We start from the raw sequence: 24196 nt of genomic DNA on the forward strand, positions 1-24196 counted from the left end.
CCCCGCCACTGCCATTTGTCCCATGTACTTTCCTTTACCGAACTGCATCTCATGTCCCTTCCCCATGAAATTGAAACAACACCTGCTTCACAGGCCATTCTTTAGAAACTCTCAAGTGCTACACGAGTGTGTGCATGAAGGTGACGAGGACAAATACCAGGAAGGTAGAGAAATAACAAAATATGTACATCCCTAAGGAATGCTAAAATAAACGATTATGAAATTATTCAAATTTCTCATAGTTGTGTGATTAAGAACTCACTTATTTCAAAATATCGTTCCTGTTGAATTGGCTTGTAAGTTTAAAACACAGTTACAGAATTAGGATGAGACATTGAAAATAGGATCTTGCACTGTCATTGTTATGGTTTGAAAATATCCATCGTTTTCAGCATAATATGCCACTTAAGAAAACAAACCACAAATTTCTTTCTGTGTCCTTTTAAATAGCTCAGAGTAAGAACGAGAAACAACTGGCAGCCAGTGAGGGCATTGGTGGAGCTGGAGAGGGCAAGGAAGGCAGCGGTGGAGACCTTGACATTTGGGATTATGCAGAAGGGACACAGCCACATGAAGGAACTTTGACAGGCTAAAGTAAATGTCATAAATATTATCTAAGACAAGGTAAAGCTTAGCATAATATATCTGAGAGAGAAAGGAAAGAGAATGAGAGACAGAGAAATGACAGAATTTTATAGTGATGTTTAAGGCTCATTGCAGAGCTTAGTTTTCAAAAACAGAAGGCTCCTTTTCCTTCATCCCAGAAATGATAACCTGACCCTGATTTTCCCCTTGGATATTTTCCTAGTAGGTAAAAGAATTGCAAGAATATGAAATATACTTACATGATTCTCTCAAGTGGACTAAAATAAGAGCTTGCTTTAAATGGATGTGTGTTTTGAACTTGGCTGCTAGTAGCCCAAAATGCTAAATCCTTCATTGTCATATCTGTATTCGAGAATCAAATTGACAGGTGGAAAATATGGAGACCTAAGTCTTTCCAAAAGTGAAACACAGTGCAGCCAGGTTTACCGATATTGTACTTCAAGAGAGCACAACGATATCCCCTTAAGAAGTCAGTTTTCATGGTGCATCGATGAGTCTCAAAGCCTCGTGCAGGGACGCAGACGGCAGGGACGAGAGTCTTCAGAGGCCTGGTGGGGTGGGAGCCACACAGCCCTGCCCCCCTCCCAACCCCGGCAAAGAAGCGCTTTCGCACACGTTCACCCCACGTCAGAACTGGCGAATATCTTGGAAGGGATCCATGAATATGCACCAGAAGGACAGATGGTGAGCGAAGGCGAGAGGAAAGGAGGTGAGTTGGCTTATTAAGAAATCAGCTGCTTAATACAATGTGGCAACTTTCCATGGAATATCACATGGGGCTTGATTCAAAGACAGGGATTTCCCAACAGCTTGTGCTGAAGCCAGGATTTGTCTTTGGATCCCCATGCACTGCAGTGAGATCTTACAAAAGCCTCCTCCTCTGAGTCTGGGACTCACGTTGATTCTCCAGCTCTCACTTCTCTGCCGTTCCTGTGGGGGCTGCTTCCCACCTGCTCTGCGTTGTGCTCCTCCCTGGAATGCACAACACGATAAGCACCAGTGGGAAAGCAAGCAGGTTGTTCCAGGCACAGTGCTGGGTCTGCGGTGACAAAGATGGCTAAGAGAGGATACACATTCTCATGGAGCTCACAGTTTAGAGAGGGAGACAAAGCGGAGAGAGATGTCATTCTGTGAGGGAGCGGAGTGAGCAAATGCAGTGGCCGGAAAAGGAGCTGGGGGAGTGGTGGGAACATGGCCAGCTGGAGAGAGCGAATGAGAATATGTAGATTTTTGCATAAAAAATCTGACTTTTAAAACACTTATGGTGAAGCAAAACACATAGTGGGCTGAACTCAGCCTTTCCCCCCAGCAGCCAGGTGGCACGTTCTGGTGAAGGGTGGGAGGACAGGAGGCTAGACAGCCCAGGACACACCTGTCCCTTCCCTTTATTTCTCTTTGGAACAGTAGAGTTAGGTCAACAGTATCAAACTAACCAACCAAACAAAACACTGCAAAGAAAACAAGAAAAACAAAAAACAAAGGCAAATAGCTTGACAGCCTGAGAGGCACAGGAGCAGAGCAGTAAGCCCAGGGGTGGGAGACAGCACTGCCCACTGCCAGGGTTTGAATCCCGGTTCTGGCACTTGCTAGCTGTGTGGGCTTTGGGGAGGTCACTCCCCTCAGTGCCTCAGTTTTCTCATCTGTGGAATGGAGAGAACATTGGTAACCGCCTTATAGTTTGTGAGGCTCAAATAAATTGATACAGGTAAAGTGTGTGGAAGAGTGTCTGGCACCATCTAAGTGTTAGCTGATTTCAGACTGTAGGGAAGGATCCCAGAAAAAGCAGCGAGCAGTGTTACTGGACACAACATGTCCTCACTCTCCCAATAGTCCTGTCTACATACACAGGTTCAACTTCTTTGCATCGTGCCCCTGTTCCTACTTATCCAAGTCTTGTCTCCAGCCCTGGCTGTATCTTCTTTCCAGATCTAGACCAGCACTGCTGAAACTGTTATGTGCATGTGAGTCACCTGATGATCCTGCTGAAAATGCATGTTCTAATACCGTAAATCTGGGGTAGAATCTAAGATTTGGCTCTTCTAACAAGGTCCCAGGTTTTGCCAACTTTGAGGAGCCAGGAACTGAAGAACATGCTGCCTCAACATCCTCTTCCAAGCCAAGTTCTGTACCAAATCTTGCTTTTTAAAGTCTTCTGTTTCCTTTCACACCCAAGGTCCAGTCCATATGACGCCCCCTCCCACTTCACACTCACTTGATGGCAGTGATGAATGATGGACCCTGCATCCATGGAATATTCCAGCTCTTAGTTATCAGCTCCATCTGCCTCCTCACATTCTCTGTGACTCAGGAGCACACCTCCCGTGGGAGTGTTCTAGTAAGTGTCTAATGTGAACAGAGTTTTCAAAATCGTTTTCCAATATCACGACACCATAGGTACACTGCAATGACAGTCATTTTTTCCCCCCAGAATAAACACGACAAAACATACCCTTCTGTTACAGGCTATTGAACTTGCCTATTGACTGTCTTTTGAGAGAAAAATTTCACAAAGGCAGGTATGTCTTGCCCACCATCAGACCACCCTTGCTGCCAGACCCGCTGCACGTAGTTGATCCTCAATGAACGTGTGAGGAGGAAGTGCATTTCCACCCCTGTGTGAGTGACTGGGCCACATCCACCCCTCGCTTTTGTATCCAATTAATGTATGAGGATGTCATACTTCTCTCTTGGCTTAAACGCCCCCCAGAACCTAGGAAAATGGAACCAATGAGCCCCTCTGTATGTTGGCACCAACTAACAAGCTTGCAAGCATCCCAGCTACAAAGTAGCAGAAAAAAGTATTCTTCAAAAAAGAATAACCTATGAACATATATTTTAAAATGGAAAAATGACAATAACTTAAAGCATGGTAATGTTATACATTCTTTCAAAGTTCCCAGGTAAGTGCTCCCCAGTGCCATTTACTTTGTGTTAGGGTCCACAGCACCCTGGCGGCGGTGGTGGTGGGGGGAGTTTGCTCCATCCCCAGCCTGCCCCACACAGCCCCAGGAATTATCTGTCACATCAGTGGCTCCTTCTCTCTGTCTCACTTATTTATTCATTGATTCACACTCATTTCAGCCTGTTTGCTGGCTGACATGTCAGAGCAGACGGAGCAGCACAGTCTATTCGAGTCAGAGGAAAGGCTGAGAATTCAGTCAAGCACAGATGATGTGTGTGCCATGTGTTGGGGAGCTCAGGAAGGACAGAAATGAGGTCTGTAGAAACCCCACTCCCCAGCCAGCCCCTTGGGCAGTGCCTCTAGGAGACCAGCTTGTAGGTGCACCCACTGGTCACGTGCTGAGAGACTGTTAATGGAGGGTGTCAGCCAAGGGTCAGAGACAGTTTCAGGCAGTGAGCACGGGAGCAGCGAAGCCAGGAATAAAAGCACCCCCAGCCAAAGCTGGAGCAAGTCCTGGGGCCTGCGTAAAGTCCCTGTGGAAACTCTGTATGGTTGTGATATCCCAGGTCTGTTGCAAACCTCTACTACGGACAGCTCTGCACCTGAGAATGGTGGTTTTCATGACAAGATTGCCAGCGCAGGGGCACGAAGAGAATCTGTTGCACGATAAATGCGGCCGGATTGCGATTGACTGGTGAACACCCCATAAAACCTGAAACTCGAGGAAGCTTTGGACTTGGGGGGAAAATGGAGAGAAAAGTACACCTAAAGAAGATGGTGAATATTAGAATGCAGAGTGTGACACAGCAATCATGGAAGACTCTGTACCCAAATACTCTAGTGAAGTATCTAGACCATTAGTGGGGGATACAAAAGGTTTCATGGGAAATAATGGAAGTTTTATTTATAGAATGATCCTGCAGTTGTAGAGTATCTTCAATTTACAATGTGATATTGTATAGACTGTCTCTTTTCCTGCCCACTGAGGCCCCGGGAGAAACACAGGGAAGGAATTAGTCTAAGTTAACTCCTGAGAAAGCAACCACACTTTTCTTTCATTGTGGTCCATGTGTCATACACATCAGAGTCAGATGGAGAGCACTTATTTAAAAGTCAGGTTCCCAATCTCTGCCTCTGCCTCATGGAATAGCGATCTCTGAGACGGAGCTCAGAAATTTGCTTTTTTAAGGGCCGGCCCGGTGGTGCACTGCTACAGTGCACCGCTTGGAAGCGCTGCGGCACTCCCGCCGAGGGTTCGGATCCCACATACAGACCGGTTCCCGCTCACTGGCTGAGCGAGGTGCGGGAGCAACACCGAGGGCTGCGATCCCGTTGCCGGTCCTGGTCCGGTACAGGCGCGACACTGAGGGTTGCGATCCGTTGCCGGACACGAAAAAAGACAAAAAGGAAAAAAAAAAAAAAAGAAATTTGCTTTTTTATCTAACTTTTTATTTTTTTCATCTTTATCAAGGAATAATTGACAAAAGTTATGTATTTTTTAAGATGTACAATCTAATGTTTTCATTTACATTTACATGGTGAAATAATTGCAGCAAAGAAATTTGCATTTTTTAAAGGAATTTATTTTTTAATTGAAACATATTGATTATACATATTTATAGGGTACAGAGTTATATTTCAATACATGTACACAATGTGCGTTTCATTCATTTGGGTACATACCCTACAGAAGGATTGGATCATATGACAGTTCTAGCTGTAGTTGCTTGAGGAACCTCCATACCATTTTCCATAATGGCTGCACTAATTTACAGTCCCACCAACAGTGTAGGAGGGCTCCCCTTTCTCCACATCCTCACCAGCATTTGTTCTCTGTCTTTTTTATGATAGCCAGTCCAACTGGGCTGAGATGATATCTCACTGTGGTTTTGATTTGCATTTCCCTGGTTCTGAGTGATGTTGAGCATTTTTTCATGTGTCTGTTGGCCATTTGTACATGAGCTCCTTTGCCCATTTTTTAACTGGTTTTTTTTTTTTTTTTTTTTTTTTACTGTTAGGTTGTTTGAGTTCCTTGTATATCCTGAATATTAATCCTGTCAGATGCATAGTTTGCAAATATTTTCTCCCACTCTGTAGGTTGTCTTTTCACTGTTAATGGCTTCGTTATGCAGAACCTTTCAGTTGATATAATCCCACTTAATTTTTTTTCCTTTTGTTGTCCCTGCTTTGGGTCATATTCATAAAGTCTTTGCCCAGTCTTACTTCCTGAAATGTTTCCCCTACATTTTCTTTTAGGAATTTTATAGTTTTAGGTCTTACGTTTAAGTCTTTAATCCATTCTGAGTTGATTTTGGTGTATGGTGAGAGGTATGGGTCTAGTTTCATTCTTCTATATATGAAAGTCCAGTTTTCCCAGCACCATTTATTGAAGAGGCAGTCTTTTCTCCAATGCATGTTCTTGTTGCCTTTGCTAAAGATCAGTTGGCTGTAAGTCTGTGGGTTGATTTCTGGGTTCTCTTTTCTGTTTCATAGGTCTGAGTGTCTGTTTTTATGCCAGTATCATGCTGTTCTGGTTACTATAGCTTTGTAGCATAATTTGAAGTCAAATAGTGTTATGCCTCCAGCTTTATTTTTTTACTAACGATTGCTTTGGCTATTCAGGGTTTTTTGTTGTTCCATATGAATGTGAGGATTTTTTTTTCTTTTCCTTTGAAGAATGTCATTGGTATTTTGATGGGGATTGCATTGAATCTGTAGATTGCTTTGAGTAGTATGGATATTTTCACCGTGTTAATTCTTCCATTCCAAGAGCATGGAATGCCTTTCCATCTTTTTGTGTCCTCTTTAATTTCTTTCAACAGCGATTTGTAGTTCTTGTTGTAGAGATCTTTCACCTCCTTGGTTAAATTTATTACTAGGTATTTGTGTGTGTGTGACTATTATAAATGGGCTCACTTTCTGGATTTCTTTTTCTGCTATTTTGTTGTGGGAGTATTAAAATGCTACTGATTTTTGTGTGTTGATTTTGTATCCTGCATCTTTACTGAAATCATTTATCAACTCTATAAGAGTTTTTTTGTAGAGTCTTTAGGCTTTTCTGGATGTAGGATCATGTCATCTGCAAACAGAGAACAATTGTAGTTCATCTTTTCCAATCGGATGCCCTTTATTTTTTTCTCTTGCCTGATTGTTCTGGCTGGTACTTCCAATACTGTGCTGAATAGTAGTGGTGAGAGTGGGCATCCTTGTCTTGTTCCTGTTCTTAAGGGAAAAGCTTTCAGCTTTTTCCCATTCAGTATGATATTGGTGGTGGATTTGTCATATATAGCTTTTATTGTGATGAGATACTTTACTTCTATACCTAATTTGCTGAGAGTCTTTATCATGAAAAGATGTTGATTTTGCCAAATACTTTTTCTGCATCTATTGAGATAATCAAATGGATTTTGTCCTTGATTTTGTTGATGTGGCGTATCACATTTATTGACTAGTGTATGTTGAACCATCCTTACATCCCTGAGATGAATCCCACTTGATCGTGGTATATAATTTTTTCTGATGTGATGTAATATTCTATTTGCTAATATTTTTCTGAGGATTTTTGCTTCTATGTTCATCAAAGATACTGGCCTATAGTTTTGTTTTTTTGTTGTATCTTTGTCTGGTTTTGGTATCAGGATGATGCTGGCCTCATAAAATGAGGCTGGGAAAATGTCCTCTGTTTCAATTGTTTGGAATAGTCTGAAGATAATTGGTATTAATTCCTCTTTAAAGGTTTGGTAGAATTCAGCAATAAAGCCATCTGGTCTTGGGCTTTTCTTTGTTGGGAGACCACAGATTACTGCTTCAATCTTTTTGCTTGTTAGTGGTCTGTTCAGGTTTTCTATTTCTTCTGGGTTCAGTCTCAGTAGTTTGTGTGTGGCCAGAAATTTTTCCAGTTCCTCCAGGATTTCAAATTTGTTGGTGTATAGTTGTTTGTAATAGTCTTTAATGATTTTTTGTATTTCTTTGGTATTCGTTGTAATGTCTCCTTTTTCATTTCTAATATTTATCAGTTTGGTCTTCTCTCTTCTTTTTTTAGTTAGCCTAACTAATGGTTTGTCTATTTTGTTTATCTTCTTTAAAAAAACAACTTTTGTTTCATTGATCTTTTGTATAGTTTTTTGGGGTCTCTATCTCATTTAGTTCTGCTTGATCTTAATTATTTCCTTCCATCTACTATTTGGGATTGGATTGTTCTTATTTTTCTAGTTCTTTGAGGTATAATATTACATCATTTAATTGAAATCTTTCTATTCTTTTAATGTAGGCAGTTATTGCAATAAACTTCCCTCTTAAAACTGCTTTTGCAGTGTCCCACAGATTTTGGTATGATGTGCCTTTATTTTCATTAGTTTTGAGAAATTTTTCAATTTCCTGTTTAATTTCTTCTTGGACCCATATGTCATTCAGGAGCATGTTGTTTAACTTCCATGTATTTGTATAGTTTCCAGAGTTTCACTTGTTATTGATTTGTAGTTTCAATACATTGTGGTCTGAAAAGATACTTGAAATGATTTTAATTTGAGGCTTGATTTGTGATCTACCATGTGGTCTATCCTGGAGAATGTTCCATGTGCTGATGAGAAGAATGTATATTCTGTAGTTATTGGATGAAATATTCTGTAGATATCTGCCAAGTCCAGTTGGTCTAAAGTGTGCTTTAAATCCTTTGTTTCTCTGTTAATTTGTTATCTAGATGACCTGTCCAGTGCTGACAGAGGGGTGTTCATGTCCCCAGCTGTTATCATATTGGGGACTATCTCTTTCCTTAGGTCTAGTAGAGTTTGCTTTACATATCTGGGTGCTCCAGTGTTGGGTGCATATATATATTTATGATTGTTATGTTTTCTTGTTGGATAGATCCCTTTATCATTATATAGTGGCCTTCTTTGTCTCTTTTTATGGTTTTTGGTTTAAAGTCTATTTTTATCTAATATGAGAATAGCTACTACCACTCGGTTTTGGTTTCCATTTGCACAGTATATCTTTTTCCAACCCTTCACTCTTAGTCTGTGTGTGTCTTTAAGGTGAGGTGAGTCTCTTGAAGACAGTATGTAGATGGGTGTAGATTTTAATCCAATCAGCCACTCCGTGTCTTTTCAGTGGTGAATTTAAGCCATTTGTATTTAGGGTTGTTACTGAAAGATATTGTCTTACTTCTGGCACTTTATCAATTTTCACGTGGATGTTTTAAATATCTTTTGTTTCTTTTATTGTTTATCTTCAGTGTTTCTTGGTTTTTGGCAAGGTACCGTTCCTTTCTCTTATTTGCATTTTCATTTTACCAGTAGATTTTGTTTTTCTTGTGTATTCATGGTAGTGATTATCATTTTTTTTCCTTTTTGTCTTTTTTTGTGACCAGTAACGGGATCGCAACCCTCAGTGTCGTGTCCGTACTGCGACCGGCAACGGGATTGCAACCCTCGGTGTTGCGCCTGCACCGCACTCAACCAGTGAGTGGACCAGTCTCTATATGGGATCCAAACCCTAGGCGGGAGCGCTGCCACGCTCCCAAGCACCGCACTCTACCGAGTGTGCCACCGGGCCGGCCCGTGATTATCATTTTTTGGATTCAAAATGCAGGACTCTCTTGAGGATTTCTTGCAGGGCTGGTCATGTGGTGGTGAATTCTCATAGTTTTTGTTTGTCTGGGAAATACACTATTTCTCCTTCATTTCTGAAGGATAGCTTTGCTGGGTATAGTATTCTTGGCTGGCAGTTTTTATATTTTAGTGTTTTGAATGTATCATCCCATTCTCCACTGTCCTGTAGAATTTCTGTTAGTCTGACAGGGACTCAATTATAGGTGACCTGATGCTTTTCTCTTGCTTTTTTTATGTTTCTCTCTTTGTCTTTGAGTTTTGTCAGTTTGAGTAGAATGTGCCTCAGAGAAGATCTTTCTGGATTGAATCTGTTTGGGGATCTTTTAGCCTCCTGAATCTGAAGGTCTGTGTCTCTCCCTATACCTGGGAACTTTTCTGCTATTATTTCATTGACTATGTTCTCAACACCTTTTCCTTTCTCCTCCCCTTCAGGAATACCCATGATTTGGATGTTTGTGCACTTAAGGTTGCCTGCTATCTCTCTTAGAATTTCTTCATTTAAAAAATTCTTTTATCTTTTTTCTTTATCCTTTTGTCCACTTGAGTTAGTTTGAAGAGACTGTCTTCAAGATCAGAAATTTTTTCTTCTGCTTGCTCTAGCCTTTTGCTTAGGCTCTCAGTTGTGTTTTTACTTTGTTCAATGACTCCTTCAGTTCTATGAGTTCTGCTACATTTTTGTATTAATACTTTTTGTATTAATCTCTTTGTAAATTTCCTCCTTCATATTCTAGATAGTTTTGCTCAGTTCATTGTGTTGTCTAACTGAGTCTTCTTGTGTCTCATTGGGTTTCCTTAAGATTTTTACTCAGAATTCCTTTTTGTTCATTTCAATGAACAAATGCTCTATAGGACCTGCTAGTTGAGAGTTATTGTATTCCTTTGGTGGACTCATATTTTCTTTTCTTTTCTTTTCTTCCTTCCTTCCTTCCTTCCTTCCTCCCTCCCTCCCTCCCTCCCTCCCTCTGTATTTCTAGTATCACTACATTGATGTCTGGTCATCTGGTAGAGAAGTTGCTTCTTCTATTACTCTCCTCCCTGGACTCTACTGTTGACCTTCCTTGTGTCAATGAAGTCAAGTGGTCAGCAGTCCACCTGCACAACAGCAGCGCCTGCTATGGCTGCTGCTGTGGTAGCAGGCTGCCCTTATAGCAGCAGTGGTTGTGGAGGTGGCTTTGGTGGGCTGTCCACTTGGCAGTTGTGGCACCCACAGCAGTGGTTTACCTGGTGGCACTGATGGTGGCAGTGACTTCAGCAGTGGTGGTTGCAGCAGCTGCCTGCTTGGCTGCAGTGTGCACAGTGGTGGCCTGTGCAGCTACAGTGTCTGTGGCAGCAGTGGTGATATTTTGTGGTGGTAGCAGTGGCATCTGTGCTAACAGTGGGGTGCCAGCAGCTGCAACTGCCTCCCTCATGTCTGTATTGTCTGCAGTGGCAGAGGGGTTACCTTGTGGGAGTGGCATTGGTGCCAGTGTCTACAACGGCCTCATTTGCATCTGTGGTGTCCTTGGCAGCATTGGGGTTAACCGGTGGTGGTAGCAGTGGCCGTGGTTGCAGCTGCCTCCCTCACGTCTGTGTCTGCAGGATTGACCGCAGGACTCTTGCTTTGGGGGAGCTGTTCTGTGACGGGCAATCGTTCTGGGACTGGACAATGGTTCCAGTGACTGTGGCAGTGGTGATGTTGGGCCTGTTTTGATCTCTGGTTCTGCGTTTTTCAGTCATGCTTAGTCTGAAACCCCAGTGGGAGGTCAGAGGCTATAGGGTGCACTGTCTGTGCTTCACAAACATGCTGTGTGTGAGTTAGCTGATTCACAAAGACAGCCTGGCCCCATCTTCAATAGGAAAACTTCTAGAGGCTCCTGGATGTCCAGATGGCCAAAAAAATCACTCATTTCAACACACGTCTGAGTTTAATTATGTCCATGTGCCAGATTCTGTGTGAGATAGATTTATATTCTGGTTGAAGAATCAGAGTAGTGCATAAAGCATCAAATAATAATGGAGGGGATAGAGAGTGATCAGCAAACAATATGAGTCAAATGAGAACTGTCATAATAAATGCTGTGGGTTGTGGGGGAGACGGATCCACTGGAAGGTTCAGAGAAGGATTTTAAGAACTGTCCTTGAAGACTGGACAAAATGAAGATTGGTGTACAGAAAAGGAAAGGCCTCTCAGCAGGGAAAAGGCAGAACTTGCCACCTCCCTCATTTTCTGCAGCATTGGCCTGAGAAGTGCCCTCCAACTTCTGCAAGGTCTTGGATATGAACTCTGTTCAGAGTGCTTTGCCCGTTGCATTTCAGGCGTGAGTCTTGAAGACCACCATCCACGTGTAAGGAGCTGGCTCAGGAGGGCTGGAAGCCTGTCTTCTGAGGGCATCCAGTGAGGCATTCCTGTGCATCTGGACCCTGTGTGTGCACTAGCAGCTGCCACTGGCTGCCTTGAGAGCTGGCTTCAGGCCATGCCTTCCCCCACTGGGGTTTGCATAGTTTTCCATCACTCTGTTACTACTTGTTGGTTTCAAACATTCCCCTGCCTTTGGTCTTCTCCCTTTTTCCTCCTGATTCTCCTCCTGAACTCTAGGACTGTCATGTCCTTGCTGATCCCTCTCCTTCTAATATATTACTTAGGAATATGTCCTTTTCTCTTCTTATTTTATACACTCCTGCTGAGTGGTCTGATATACATCAGACACTTACAACCAGCATTGTACACTGATGCCTCCAAAGTCAGTATCCCAATCTCTGGGTTTTTAAAATGTTTTTAGAAAATTTTTGTTATTATTTCAACATCTTTTTCTAAAGTGAGCTATAGTTATGTTTCTCTATTTGTTCATTCTGGATGCTTCTTGGGTATTCCAAATCTAACAGGTTAAAAGTGGAACTCTTTTCTTCTCCCTAAAAATGTTCCTAATACTTTTCTTCTTTCACCTTCCTTATCCAACTTGTTCCAAATCATGTCAGTAGCGCCACTGTCTCATATTTGTCCCCCAAATTGATCCCAAGTTTTTATCCCATATCCTTAGCAGACCACCTGTTGCCAGGATAGCAGTCCTTTACCTAGACTCACTCCCACCAGAGCCACTGCTCTGGAGTTCATCCTCTTCATTGCTACTAGGACAGTTTTCCTGAAAATAAATTCTCATTGTGCTCTTTCTTTAAAAAGCTTAGTTGACTTCTAACTTTTATAGAAAAATGTCCATATTTCCCACTAAAAAATTGACCTCTTCAATATCACCTTCCACCTCTCCCCATGCCGTGTCTTATGTACTCATGATAGCAAACTTCTCACCAATGTATAAACTAGCCCTTTCACCAGTTCATGGCCCCGCACATGCTGTTCCTGTGACCTGGAATGCTTTTCCTGCCATTATTCTTCTGGTGAACTCCTACTCATCCTTCAATGCTTAGTTTAAATGCCGTCTCTCCTCTAGGAAGCCTTCCTGAGCTAGGTTGCAAATCATCACTCACCTCTGGGACCCCCAGCACTTAAAATAAATCCTGCTTGGTTAACTTAATGATTTTTTTAATGTGTGATGAATGCTCATTGAATCTTTTACCTGCAGATATTTATTGAGGATCTATAGTGTGCATGCAGTGCCTATGTTCTGATTACAATCCCCTCCATGAAAATGAAACAGGCATTGCCTCTACTCCACAGATGCAGAACCCTCTGCAGCCACCCATCCTGGTGTAGAATCAGGACTACAGGTGCAGTTCTCTGACCCCGCTGGTCTTGCTTCTCCTTCACCTTCCCTGCCACCCGCTACCTGGCCATCAACTTCATCTTTCAGCCCATGGAATCCAGGACCCAGGGAGCACAAGTCCTGTTCCTTTTCCTGCTCATCTTGATACTCTCTGAGATGTTATCTCTGAGATGATGTTCTTGGTATACATTGGATGAGTGTTGACAGTAGTGCGTTTGGATGGCAGGTACCTCCAGAGGCCTCGCAGCTCCTTGTATCCTTCCCTTCTAATACATCCTCTGAGTGACGTGCTGGATTCAAGGGCCTGTTTCCTTGATCTTCCAGGAATGCTGGGATCAAGGCTTCAAGAGATCCAGGGCTGCTGTCAGAGGACTCTGATCCCAAACAGCTCCCTGTAGGAACGCTTCAAGAATTGGAGAGTAGACCAGGCTCTCCTCTTGGGTACAGAAGAATAGATATCTGGAGTGTATACTCAGTTCCGGGAGTCTGACTGGGCCGTGCAGATATCCTCATAGGCGATCTAGACTGTCTTCTATCTGATGGTGGCCAAGTTTTATTGATCTTTCTATTCCCAAAGCCTTTGTTCAATAAATGAATGTTCATGGAATGAGGGAATGGGTCAATTTCTTACAACAGCTTCCAGGGGTTTCTTTGTCTTCTTTCCTTTGCTTTTAAAATACCATATGAACTGGACAGATTTTCTGAGGAGCCCATTGCCCAAGTGGTGCTTCACATGGTTGGTGCAGGAGCCAGGGGTCCCTGAGTTCTTGCCCAGACACCCCAGGTTCCTCTCCTTTCTCTGCTTTGAGCCCAGGCCAGGTTAAGGGGATCCAGCTGTCTTGAGGTTGTTAGTGGCGTGCCATGAAGGAAGCCTGGTCAGGGCAACCCTTCATCCCAGAAAGTCAGGAGACAGGGTGTTCCATGCAGTTCAAAGAACAAACCCACTTTACCACTTTTTACCTTCACTAATTAGCCTAAGTCTCAGTTTTCCCCTCTGTAAAATGGCACAGTAATTCCTTTGGGAAGGGGTTGAGCCAGTGCCTTGGGAATGTTACTCTAACTACTGGGTTTCTGCCTCATAGTGCCAGGGACGCAGCCAGCACTTTGTGGTGTAATTTATTAGTATGCCTGCCTCTCTCACCATAATCAACTGTCCTCTGACTTTGAAACCCCAATGTTTGACACATAGTAATAGTTAATGTTTGTTGAGTGAATAAACAAATATGAAAAAAAAGAAAGGAATATATTGTATACCACCTTCAGCAGGCTTAGAATGTATTTTGTTGTGACTTCTTGAAGTGATTTTCAAATCTTATTCATGAGTTGAATAACTGGTATCAAAATTCTGAGTATTTAGAAGTCACTTTTAAAAGGGTAGAAATTAAACATATGGATTTTATTCCTTGGCCTAGAAGAAGAGGCATCTTGAGAAGACCCTGTGGGTACTTAGCAGAGGGTGGATGGTGGGTGTCTCCAATGTCCAGCAAGGCAGGAGTGGTGCTTACAGGAGAAGCTGTGTCTGCTCAGGGAAGGTCGGGAGGAAGTGAAGAGAGGTGCTGGGGCTTGAGCCCGGTCTGAGCAGGCTCTTGGGTGTCAGTTTGGCCCTGCTTGGGAACCAGGAGAAGAACTGCTTGGAGGGACGGCATGTGGCAGCGCTCGTGGCCACAGCTGGTCTGGAAGCTGCCGCTAGTCTTGCTCATTGGCCACGCGCTACCCTCCCAGTGGTTCTGGGGACTGTGAAGGCTAATTCCCCTTCTAACTGTGAGAGGTGGGGGAGACACCCCCTTACTGGATCTGGGATTCACTTGCAGGATTGCTTTTTATTCTTCTTAAAAGTGTCCTCTCAAAATCTGTGCAGAGAGCTTGCTGGGGAAAGCAGGAACCTGGGGGAAAATGCGTATTCAGAAGTGAGGGTAAGCCACCGTGGGATTCACCACATCACCTTAGGTTAATAAATAAAAATAAAATTTTTACAGACGTGAAATCAGAGGCAACAGGAGTGCGTGGGACACTATGATCACGCAGAAAGAGATGAAGCTGTCTGCAGATGTTCCAACAAAGCACTTCCTGCTTTGACATCTCTGCAAAATGCAAGGTTATCTGCAAAGATGGTCCGAGGGGAACCGGTGTTTCCATTATTAACGTCTCAAATACCAATGGCACAGATGAACTCAGGAGCTCTTAATTGCTAAACTACCCCACATAAGAAGGTGGCAATTAAAAAAAAAATCCAGCATGATAGAACTTAAAGGAATGTTAATGAAAAATCTAGTCCACCCCCCCCCCCCCCCCCAGCTCTTAATTGCTAAACTACCCCACATAAGAAGGTGGCAATTAAAAAAAAAATCCAGCATGATAGAACTTAAAGGAATGTTAATGAAAAATCTAGTCCCCCCCCCCCCCCCATTTTCAGATGCGGAAGCGGAGGCCAGTTACAGAGCCACTAGTTGCAGAACTGAGATTAGAATCCCTAGTTTGGGTCTTTTCCTGCTATGCTATTGCTGCTTCTGAATAAGTGTGATAGTAAAATATCTATTTTATGTTTTCTAGATATATATCTAGGCAGTCCCATACACCTGTAGCTTTCTATGTTTTGCTTACAAGTTGCACTTAATAAATTTTGCAGAAACGAGATCAGCAGCATTTATAGGAAGAGTCCTTCCTGAAAAGGTTAAACCTGACATAGACTTGTGTCACTGGGGGAGTTCATCCGGAACGTTTAGCTGAGAATAGCAAAGTCTCCTGAGAAGGCAAGTCCTGGTGACTAAGACTGAAGCACCCGCAGGCGGTGCGGAGACAAACGCCCTCTGGGCGGCGGGGCACTGTGCTGGCCTGCTGCGGGGACGGCGGCAAGCGGGCTGAGCGGCGTGCGCTGCACTGAACGCAAAGCCTGAGTTGCTGGCTCGGGGGCGGGCAAGTCTGCCCCAGTGCGTGCGGGGTGGAGGCAAAGCTGCGCTGCAGGGTGGCGGCTGGTCTGTCCCAGCAGCGACGTCTGTGATGGGCGGTCTGGTGTCGCCCCCGCGTGTGAGACTCCTCAGGCATTCAGCCGGCACTGATTGCACCGGATGCAGACACAGAGCCCGCGAAGCCTGACCCAGTAAGGACAGCAGGAAGGCCAGCCTCGGGCGACAAGAAAGAGCCAAGCAAGGCGCTCTGGACCGTCAAGGAAAAAGAGAACCGGGGCCGTGGGCGAACGGCAGTGCTGGGCTTTCCAGGAGGCAGATGCGGCTCTTAGTTGGGGCATACGCAAAACAGGGGCACAAAATTGGAAACATTCACCAAGTGCTGATTTTGCAATAAAAATATAGAAAAAGTCTACTCAGATTTCTGGCGCTGAAGTCGCTGTTCATTCCCGTAGCCCACAGCTTGCTGGGCGCTTGGGGCTGCGGACCAGGCTCCCTGGGGGGCTCCCGAAAGAGAAGATGGAGAAAGCCAGCGGCTTGAGGCTTTCCGCGAACTTAGGAGAGAACGTTTACAGGAAGTTCTCTCCTGTGCCGAGTTAAACCGTGAGGATGTCCTCGTTTCTGCCAGAACTCGCTTTCCTGGCCTTTTCCTGCCCGCCTTCCTGTCCTACAACCTTCTCTCCCCCTGGTGGCTCAGAAGGAAGGGTTTGGCCCTGAGATTTGCCTCCTGACACCCTTTCTGTGGCTTATTCTCTGCCTAATTCAATCCTGGTGCGTCTTTTCTAATTTCTTCATCTCCCACAGCTTTAATTCACCTTCGTAAAGATTGTTCCCAAATATACATCTCTAGTCTGATCTTCACTCTTGATCCAAACCCAGTCCCTGGGTCTAATGGTCTGCTGGTCAGATACACTGTGTTTCCTGGCCACTTTAAATCATGTGTTTCCAAGTGAAAACACATGTCCTCATCAAACGAGTCTGCTGACTTCTCTATTTCCATTACAGTGATGAGGTTCAGGACACACTACCCCAAAATATGGCTGTAGGAGACCAGAGTATGCCACCCCAAAATATGCCTCTTTGCCATAAGGATTATTTTGAGCCGTTTGTTTTTAGAAACTGCACACACAGAAGCCCTGAGCAGTTACCTTTTTGTAAGAGAAAGTTACATCTGTAAAGGAAATCTCCATCTGTGAGGGATCTCCCTCTCTGCACCAGGAAGAGGACAATTAAATTACTAGAGACTCTTAATTAATGGAGAAAGCATTAATCTGAGATAACAAAGCTTACTCTTGTTTTAGAGTTAACCAGACCTTTACACACACCTTTATTTCTTTGTTTCAGAGAAACAAAGGTAGTACAATAAGTCCCCCCTTATCTGTGGGGGTATGTTCCAAGACCCCAAGTGGATGCCTGGAACCTCAGATAGAACAAGCCCTACTTACACTGTTTTTTCTTATACATACGTATCAATGATAAAGTTTAATTTATAAATTAAACATAGTAAGAGATTAACAATAACAACCAATAATAAAATAGAACAGTTATAAAAATACACTGTAATGAAAGTTATGTAAATGTGGCCTCTCTCAAAATATATTATTATTTTTATTTTTTTATTTTTAAAATGTTTTTATTATAAAAGTAATACAAATAAAGAAAAACTGAAATACTGAGGAGGACATGTCACCCATTTACTGCCCTGCCATCCCACTATAACCACAGTTAGTGACTTGATCTACTTTGCCATCTTATTATACATGTCACGCATTTACTGCCCTGCCATCCCACTATAACCACAGTTAGTGATTTGATCTACTTTGCCATCTTATTATACTTGGGGTGTTATGATCACACCCATTCATATACTTTGGTATCTTGCATTTTTTTACTTACTATCACATTTTCTCATGTTTTTCATAATATTCATTACTAATTTTTAATAAGTACAAAATGTACTATTCATATGTATCTATTTATTGTCTATTCCCTATAGCAGGGGATGGCAAACTATGGCCCTGCATTTGTAAAGTCTTACTGAAGCACAGCTATGACCATTTGTTTACATATTGTCTATGGCTGCTTTTGTGCTACAAATAGCAGTGCTGAGAAGTTATTACAGAGACAGTATGGTCTGCAAAGGCTAAAATATTTACTTTCTGACCCTTTATAGAAAAAGTTTGCTGACCCCTCTCTTGAACTTTTAAGTAATTTATAATTCAGGCTATTATAAAGTAATGCCAGCTGGAACATCTTTGTGCATGTAATTTTTCATACTTTGCACAATTGGTAGATATTAATATAAATGGAATAACTGGGTTTAATTAATAAAAAACATTATTAAGGTTGATACTGTCCCATACTGTATCTCTCTTGTAATATTTTGACATATCCTAAGACATATAAGAAGAGTGGTGACAAGAGTGGAAAGGAAGCCCCGGTGCTTCTGTAGGTAGCACTGGCCTGGTCCCTACTAATCTAGACATGAATGTTTACACACCGGATAAGCATATTTTTAGTTTTGATCTAAAGTCAACCAAACAGGGAAGTAACAGTAACTTCAATAGGAAAACCAACTGAAAGAAATCTTTTACTTCCTACTAGGGATAAAAAGGCAAATAGAAGTAAACTCTCAGGTGTCAAGGCATATATGAAATGCCATTCCAAGCTCTCTGTAATGGCCAAAAAGCACTGGGAGAGTTGAGTAAGTGAAAGAGGTGGCAGTCACAACACGGAGCTAGCAGGGGCAGCAATGAACAAAGGTGCGGCTATGAGTGTGGGATGACAGAAGCAGCACATGGGTTCCACCTCTCTGAGTACATCCTAGGCCTAAAACTGTACACAACTGTAATTAAACTGTCTCCAGATAAGAGAGTTCTAGACTGACTACTCTATATTCTTGAACAACAACAAAAAAATCTTCTATCTGGGGAAGTTTTATTCTTTCTGAAGAAAACTTGTGGGATGGGAAAGTCAATCCTGACTATCGAAGTCAACCCTGACTAGTCAACCTAAGTCAACCCTGACTATCTCTGAGACAAAAGATGAAGCAGGCTGACAGGTCTCAAATTCAATCTTGAATGAATAAAATAAGCATCAGGAAGCATAGATGTCATCTTCTAAGGGAAATATTCTGAGGGTCTGGCAGCATAAATCCATCCGTAAGTTTATAATAGACTATTGTAGAATCAGATTCCACGATGGCCAAAGTAAAAGACATCGGCAAATCTGGATCACCTTGCAATTTTCGAGATGCCTTCAAGATCTCCCTTACCCTGTTATGGCTGAGGGAAGCAGTGATGGGCACAGGCACCACAGTCTGTAACCCTTCCCCTTCTAGCTCTGTACCAACAAGGCAGATGAGCTGGAGTTCTGGTAATCCCACACAGTTTACTTCATGCCAACTTTTACTCTCCATGAGGTCCAGGTAAACCAAGAATGCTATATAGACTTCGGTGGCATCTCCTATATCTAATTCCATCATTTCTAAGTACTTAGGGTGGGTGCCCAGCCAGGCGTCCTCAGGGGTCCACGAGGGAGCACCGCCGCCGCTGCGAACGCCGCCCGGGCCCAGACTGCTGCAGCCAGCGGTCGGCTCGGCATCGCCGTGCTCCTCCATGCCGGCCCGCAGGGCGCACCCCAAAATATATTATTTTTAAAAAAATCAATTTTAATTGACATACTGTAATTGTACATATATATGGAGTACAATTTTATGTTTTCTTTACATCCTCACCAATACTTGTTTTTCATTGTCTTGATAATAGCCATTCTAACTGGAGGGAAGTGGTATCTCATTGTTGTTTTGATTTGCATTTCCCTCATGATTAGTGACGTTGAGCATTTTTTTCATGTATCTGTTGGTTATTTTTATGTCTTCTTTTGGGAAATGTCTATTAAGATCCTTTGCCCATTTCTCTTTTTTGTTTGTTAGTTTTTTGCTGTTGAGTTGCTTAAGGTCTTTATATATTATTGATATTAATTCCTTGTCAGATGTATAGTTTGCACATATCAAAATATATCACTGTACTATACTGTACTCACCTGTTTTTGGACCTCCATTGACCACAGGTAACTGAACCCATGGAAAGCAACGCTACAGATAAAGGGGGACTATGTATTTAAGCCTGAAGTTTAAACTTTTTCTTTGCGATCTACTCTAGAGATTTATTCATTTCTCTTGGTATCCCATGTGTACAGGAGATACACATGTTATTAAACTTGTTTTTCTCCTGTTAATCTATATTTTGTTACAAAGAATCCCATGAAGAGTGGAGGAGAAAGTTATCTTTCTTCCCCTGCACACACACCCTCATTCTTCCGGTCATCCAGGTTTATGCCAATAAATCACTTTTTATCCTATCTTCTATTGTAACGTAACATTTTTGTCAGTTGCTTGGTCCTATAAATCCTCCCTTCCCCAATGTCTTCTCAAGTCTGTACTTTCCTTTCTCAAAAAAAAAAATTTTTTTTTTGGTTCAAAAATTCAGGCCCTTATATTACTCCATGTTTGGCAAGTCATGATGACGATTGGTAAATGTTTGTTGGAAGAAACCAGGGAAGAAAGAGCCAGCAAGTGTGCAAGCCTTCACTAGATGGTGAGTAACTGGAAGGCTGAGACAATGTCTGAATTATTCCCGGTGTGTAGCAAAGTGACAGAGTAGGCCTCTAACAAGTTGACTGAATGCTAGTTAGAAGAAAAAGACACGAAAAGACACCTACCTGGTCTTCTTCCTTCCAGTCTCTGCTCCAGATAACCCAGCCTTTTCAGCTTTCATAAATATTTCCTACTTTCAGATTACTTCCTTGTTCAAAATGTTCGATTTCCTATATAAATAAATCCTTTGTGTGTCATTCAAGGACTCACGCATTTGGCTTCAAGGCAGAGGAGAGGGCAGCTTGTGCATGCCCGCATGTGCGCGCCCGCGTGTGCACGCCCGCGTGGCGGGTGGTTAGAAAGAGGACGAGACTACCCTGTCTGGAGGGGAGGGGAGGACAGAAGGTACCTCTGTGCATCTCAGTATTCTCCACCTTGGAATTCATTCGAGTCATTGAAGTTTTCTGAACCTCGAGAACCGTGGCTTGATAGACTGAGAAGCAATTCTATTCATTGCCAGGGCAAGTTTGCCTTGGTGCGAACTCCTCTGCTGGGAGTTCTACCCGGTATTTATTTTGGGTGCAAGCTCTGCCTTCAGTCACTGTCTGGGGTTATATGGTGGGTTGGGGACCACCGGCTGGGCCTCTGAGGACCAGGTCTCCTGTGGCATCACCGAGTTGGGAGAGGCCACAGGAGGAGGAGGATGGGCAGGGCGGACCCCTGGAGGTGGCCACGGAGCACTTGCCCAGTGAGCTCCAGGGACAGGGGGAGGAAGAGGAAGCCGCACTGATTTATTAATATTCATGTTGTTATTCTGACAACAGAACTCCCGACGTGACGAGAAGTGCTGTGGAAGACACCCGACCCTGGAACCGGCAGACCGTCCTCCTGGCCGGGAGCCCCGGGTGGTGGGGCTGGCTCCCCTCACGGCGGCTGCGTGGCTGCTCTTTCCCCACCGCGCTTGGAAATGAGCAGAGGCGGGCCTGGGAGCCTGGGCGCCTGGGCGCCTGGGAAGAGGTTCTGTGGGCTCCGAGCCTATTTCTGACTTAGAATTGAGATAGCACCTCACCCCAGTTAGACTGGCTATAATAGAAAAGGCGGTGCATAACAAATGCTGGCGAGGGTGTGGAGGGAAGGGAGCACTCCTGCACTGCTGGTGGGACTGTGAATTAGTACAACCACTATGGAAAACAGTATGGAGGTTCTCAAACGACTACAGACAGATCTTCCATACCATCCAGCAATCCCACTTCTGAGTATATACCCAGAGGAATGGAAATCATCATGTCAAAGGGACACCTGCACTCCCTAGTTCATCACAGCTCAGTTTACAATAGCCAAGACGTGGAGCCAACCTAAATGTCCATCAATGGATGATTGGATAAGGAAACTGTGGTATATATACACCATGGAATGCTACTCTGACATAAAAAAGAATGAAATCCTCCCATTTGCAACAACATGGATGAACCTGGAGAAACTCATGTTGAGTGAAATAAGCAAAGCACAGAAGGATAAATACCGCATGTGCTCACTCATAAGTGGGAGCTAAGAGAGAAAGAAGGAAGGAGAGAAAGACCACGGTGGTGCATTGGACTTGCAGTGGGAGGCAACATTCCCTGGGATACAAAGTGGAGTGAGAGGGGAAGGGAGAAGGGGAGGGAGGTTGGGGATAATTGGGTGGGGGACACAGGGAACAAATGCAATTTGTGGTAATGGGTATGCTGCCAGTATGAATCTGGCCTTCACAGCACAGGCACAAGGAGTGACAATCAGCTTTGTACCTCATGAAAATTCATAACCAACAAAAATAAATAAATAAATAAAAATGGCCAAAGGGAAGGGGGAGACGGGACAGTGTTTTGACATGTCAAGATGGGTTGTACTGATCAACTGTTGAGGTCATAATTAGAGCACGGGCAATATCTTCCTTCCAGTAATCAATCCTTCATGATTTCAGTGTCTTTCAGGAAGCCCAGTCTTTTCTACCTGTAACTGCACCTAGAGCGACAGAGGCAGCAATTTTGATTTTGTCTATTAGTAAGGTTAATTATTTGCAGGTAATTAGAATTGTAAAACCATTTAACTAGTATTGCTGAGACCGGACTCTCCAGAAGATGGCAGTAGCAGACAGCCTCAGACGCTGTAGTGCAAACGTGCACATTTTGAGGGGACCCCTTCCTCTTACTGGAGTCTGTATTATTTTGCACTACCAGAAAAATACTCACTGTACGTGGAGTAGTAATAACAGGATCAGTCTTTTATCCAATATTGTTAAATCATATAATGGAGGAATGGGAAAAAACACTTTTCCTGTGGCCTCTCATTCAAGTGTTGTGTGTTTATGTCCCAATTTCCAGAAAATAAATATTGCATATGCTGTTAGAATGCTTGGCCTCAGTAAGGAATAAGATCTGATTGAAAATTTAGCTACAAGAGCTAAAATTTAGCTGCTTTAGCTACAAGAGCTGGAAAGCTGAAATTTGGGGTTTCTGCTGTCTAAAGTAGACTTTTGGTAAGAGGGAGAGGTTCTCACTATTTTGGGTGTCTCAGAAAGGACACCAGTCTGTTTCTCAGACAAAGGAAGATTGAACTTGGTTGTTTTAGTGACAGTTTAAGAGTTAGTTTTATTCCAAGAAAGATGTCAATCAGTAGGATTCTTATTAATATAGACTGAAGTATAAATCTAATTATTACACAAAAAGAAGTGCAAAGTTTCTTAAATAAATGTTTATATAAGCATGTATATGCATAAATGTATGTATTTAGCATATTTTTCTGCCTTCAGGATATTTAAGATACATCTGTTTGTATCTGCTCTAAACCTCTGATATGTAAATATGGATCACAGATCCTGCATAGTAGGAAAGTTCTTTAAGCTCAACTTCATTTTATATTAATACTCTAGGTGGCTGCTGAATTAGAGGTCTGTACTTTTTAAAATTTTTTTTAAATTTTAAAAAATTTTTAAATTTTTATTTTTATTGAATCAAAATTGATTATACATATTTTTGGGGTTCAACATTGAGATATGTTGATCAAATCAATATTAGTAGTATAAAAAAATCGTAATTATTCTTTATGCCCCTTGTCCAATCTCTCCCCAACCGCCTCTCCCTCTCCTCTCCCTCCTCTGATAACCCTAGATTTCTTCTCTCCTTCTGAAAATATAATGGTTAATCTGTTGATTTGTTGCCTAGATGATCTGTCCAATGCTGAGAGGTGTGATCAGGTCCCCCAATATGATCGTAGAGCAAATGCTTCTTCTGTCACTCTGGAATGGGCTTTGTGGAGAGAGGCATCCTCTTCTTTTCTTTATCTCTGCTGGTGATTCTCCTTGTGTCAATGCATTCCAGTGGCTGGCAGACCATCTGCGTGGGGGTTGTGGTGTTTAGCTGCTTTTGTGGCAGCCATGGTTATTGTGGTGGCTGTGGTGGGCCACCCACATGGAGGTGATTTTTTTGGAATACTCCTTGTACTGGTGGTGTGCCTGGTTGTGGGGAGTGTCTGGTCCCGGGCTCCAAGCCTTGGGTCCCCAAGTGGGCCCTGAGGTACTGGCTTGGTGTGCCTGGTTGTGGGGGCCTGGCTCCATACACCGGGCCCCTGGGCAGGGCCCTGAGGTGCTGGCATAGTGTGCCTTGTTGTGGGAGGGAGGTCCAGTCCCCTTCTCCATGCCCTGGGTCCCTGGGTGGGCCCCAAGGCACTGGCAGTGTGCCTGGTTGTGGGTGGGAGGCCCAGTCCCCTTACCCATGCCTCAGGTCCCCAGGTGGGCCCTGAGGTGCTGGCATGGTGTGCCTGGTTGTGGGAGTAGAATCCAGCCCCCCTCTCCATGCCTTGGGTCCCCAGGTGGGCCTCAAGGCACTGGTATGGTGTGCCTGGTTGTG

At 43.3% G+C, this 24196-nt stretch overlaps 1 protein-coding gene across 1 annotated transcript; it reads right to left on the reverse strand.

Moving 5' to 3' along the window:
- Window positions 1–18260: 18260 nt before the first annotated feature.
- Window positions 18261–19346, reverse strand: TSEN15 (TSEN15 tRNA splicing endonuclease subunit). Its single transcript, XM_008590028.1, has one exon. It carries the CDS (start codon window positions 19332–19334, stop codon window positions 18828–18830), a length of 507 nt encoding a protein of 168 aa, XP_008588250.1. The 5' UTR covers window positions 19335–19346; the 3' UTR covers window positions 18261–18827.
- Window positions 19347–24196: the final 4850 nt, after the last annotated feature.

Source organism: Galeopterus variegatus, unplaced genomic scaffold (assembly GCF_000696425.1).
Source record: "Galeopterus variegatus unplaced genomic scaffold, G_variegatus-3.0.2 Scaffold5815, whole genome shotgun sequence".
NCBI classification, from domain to species: domain Eukaryota; kingdom Metazoa; phylum Chordata; class Mammalia; order Dermoptera; family Cynocephalidae; genus Galeopterus; species Galeopterus variegatus.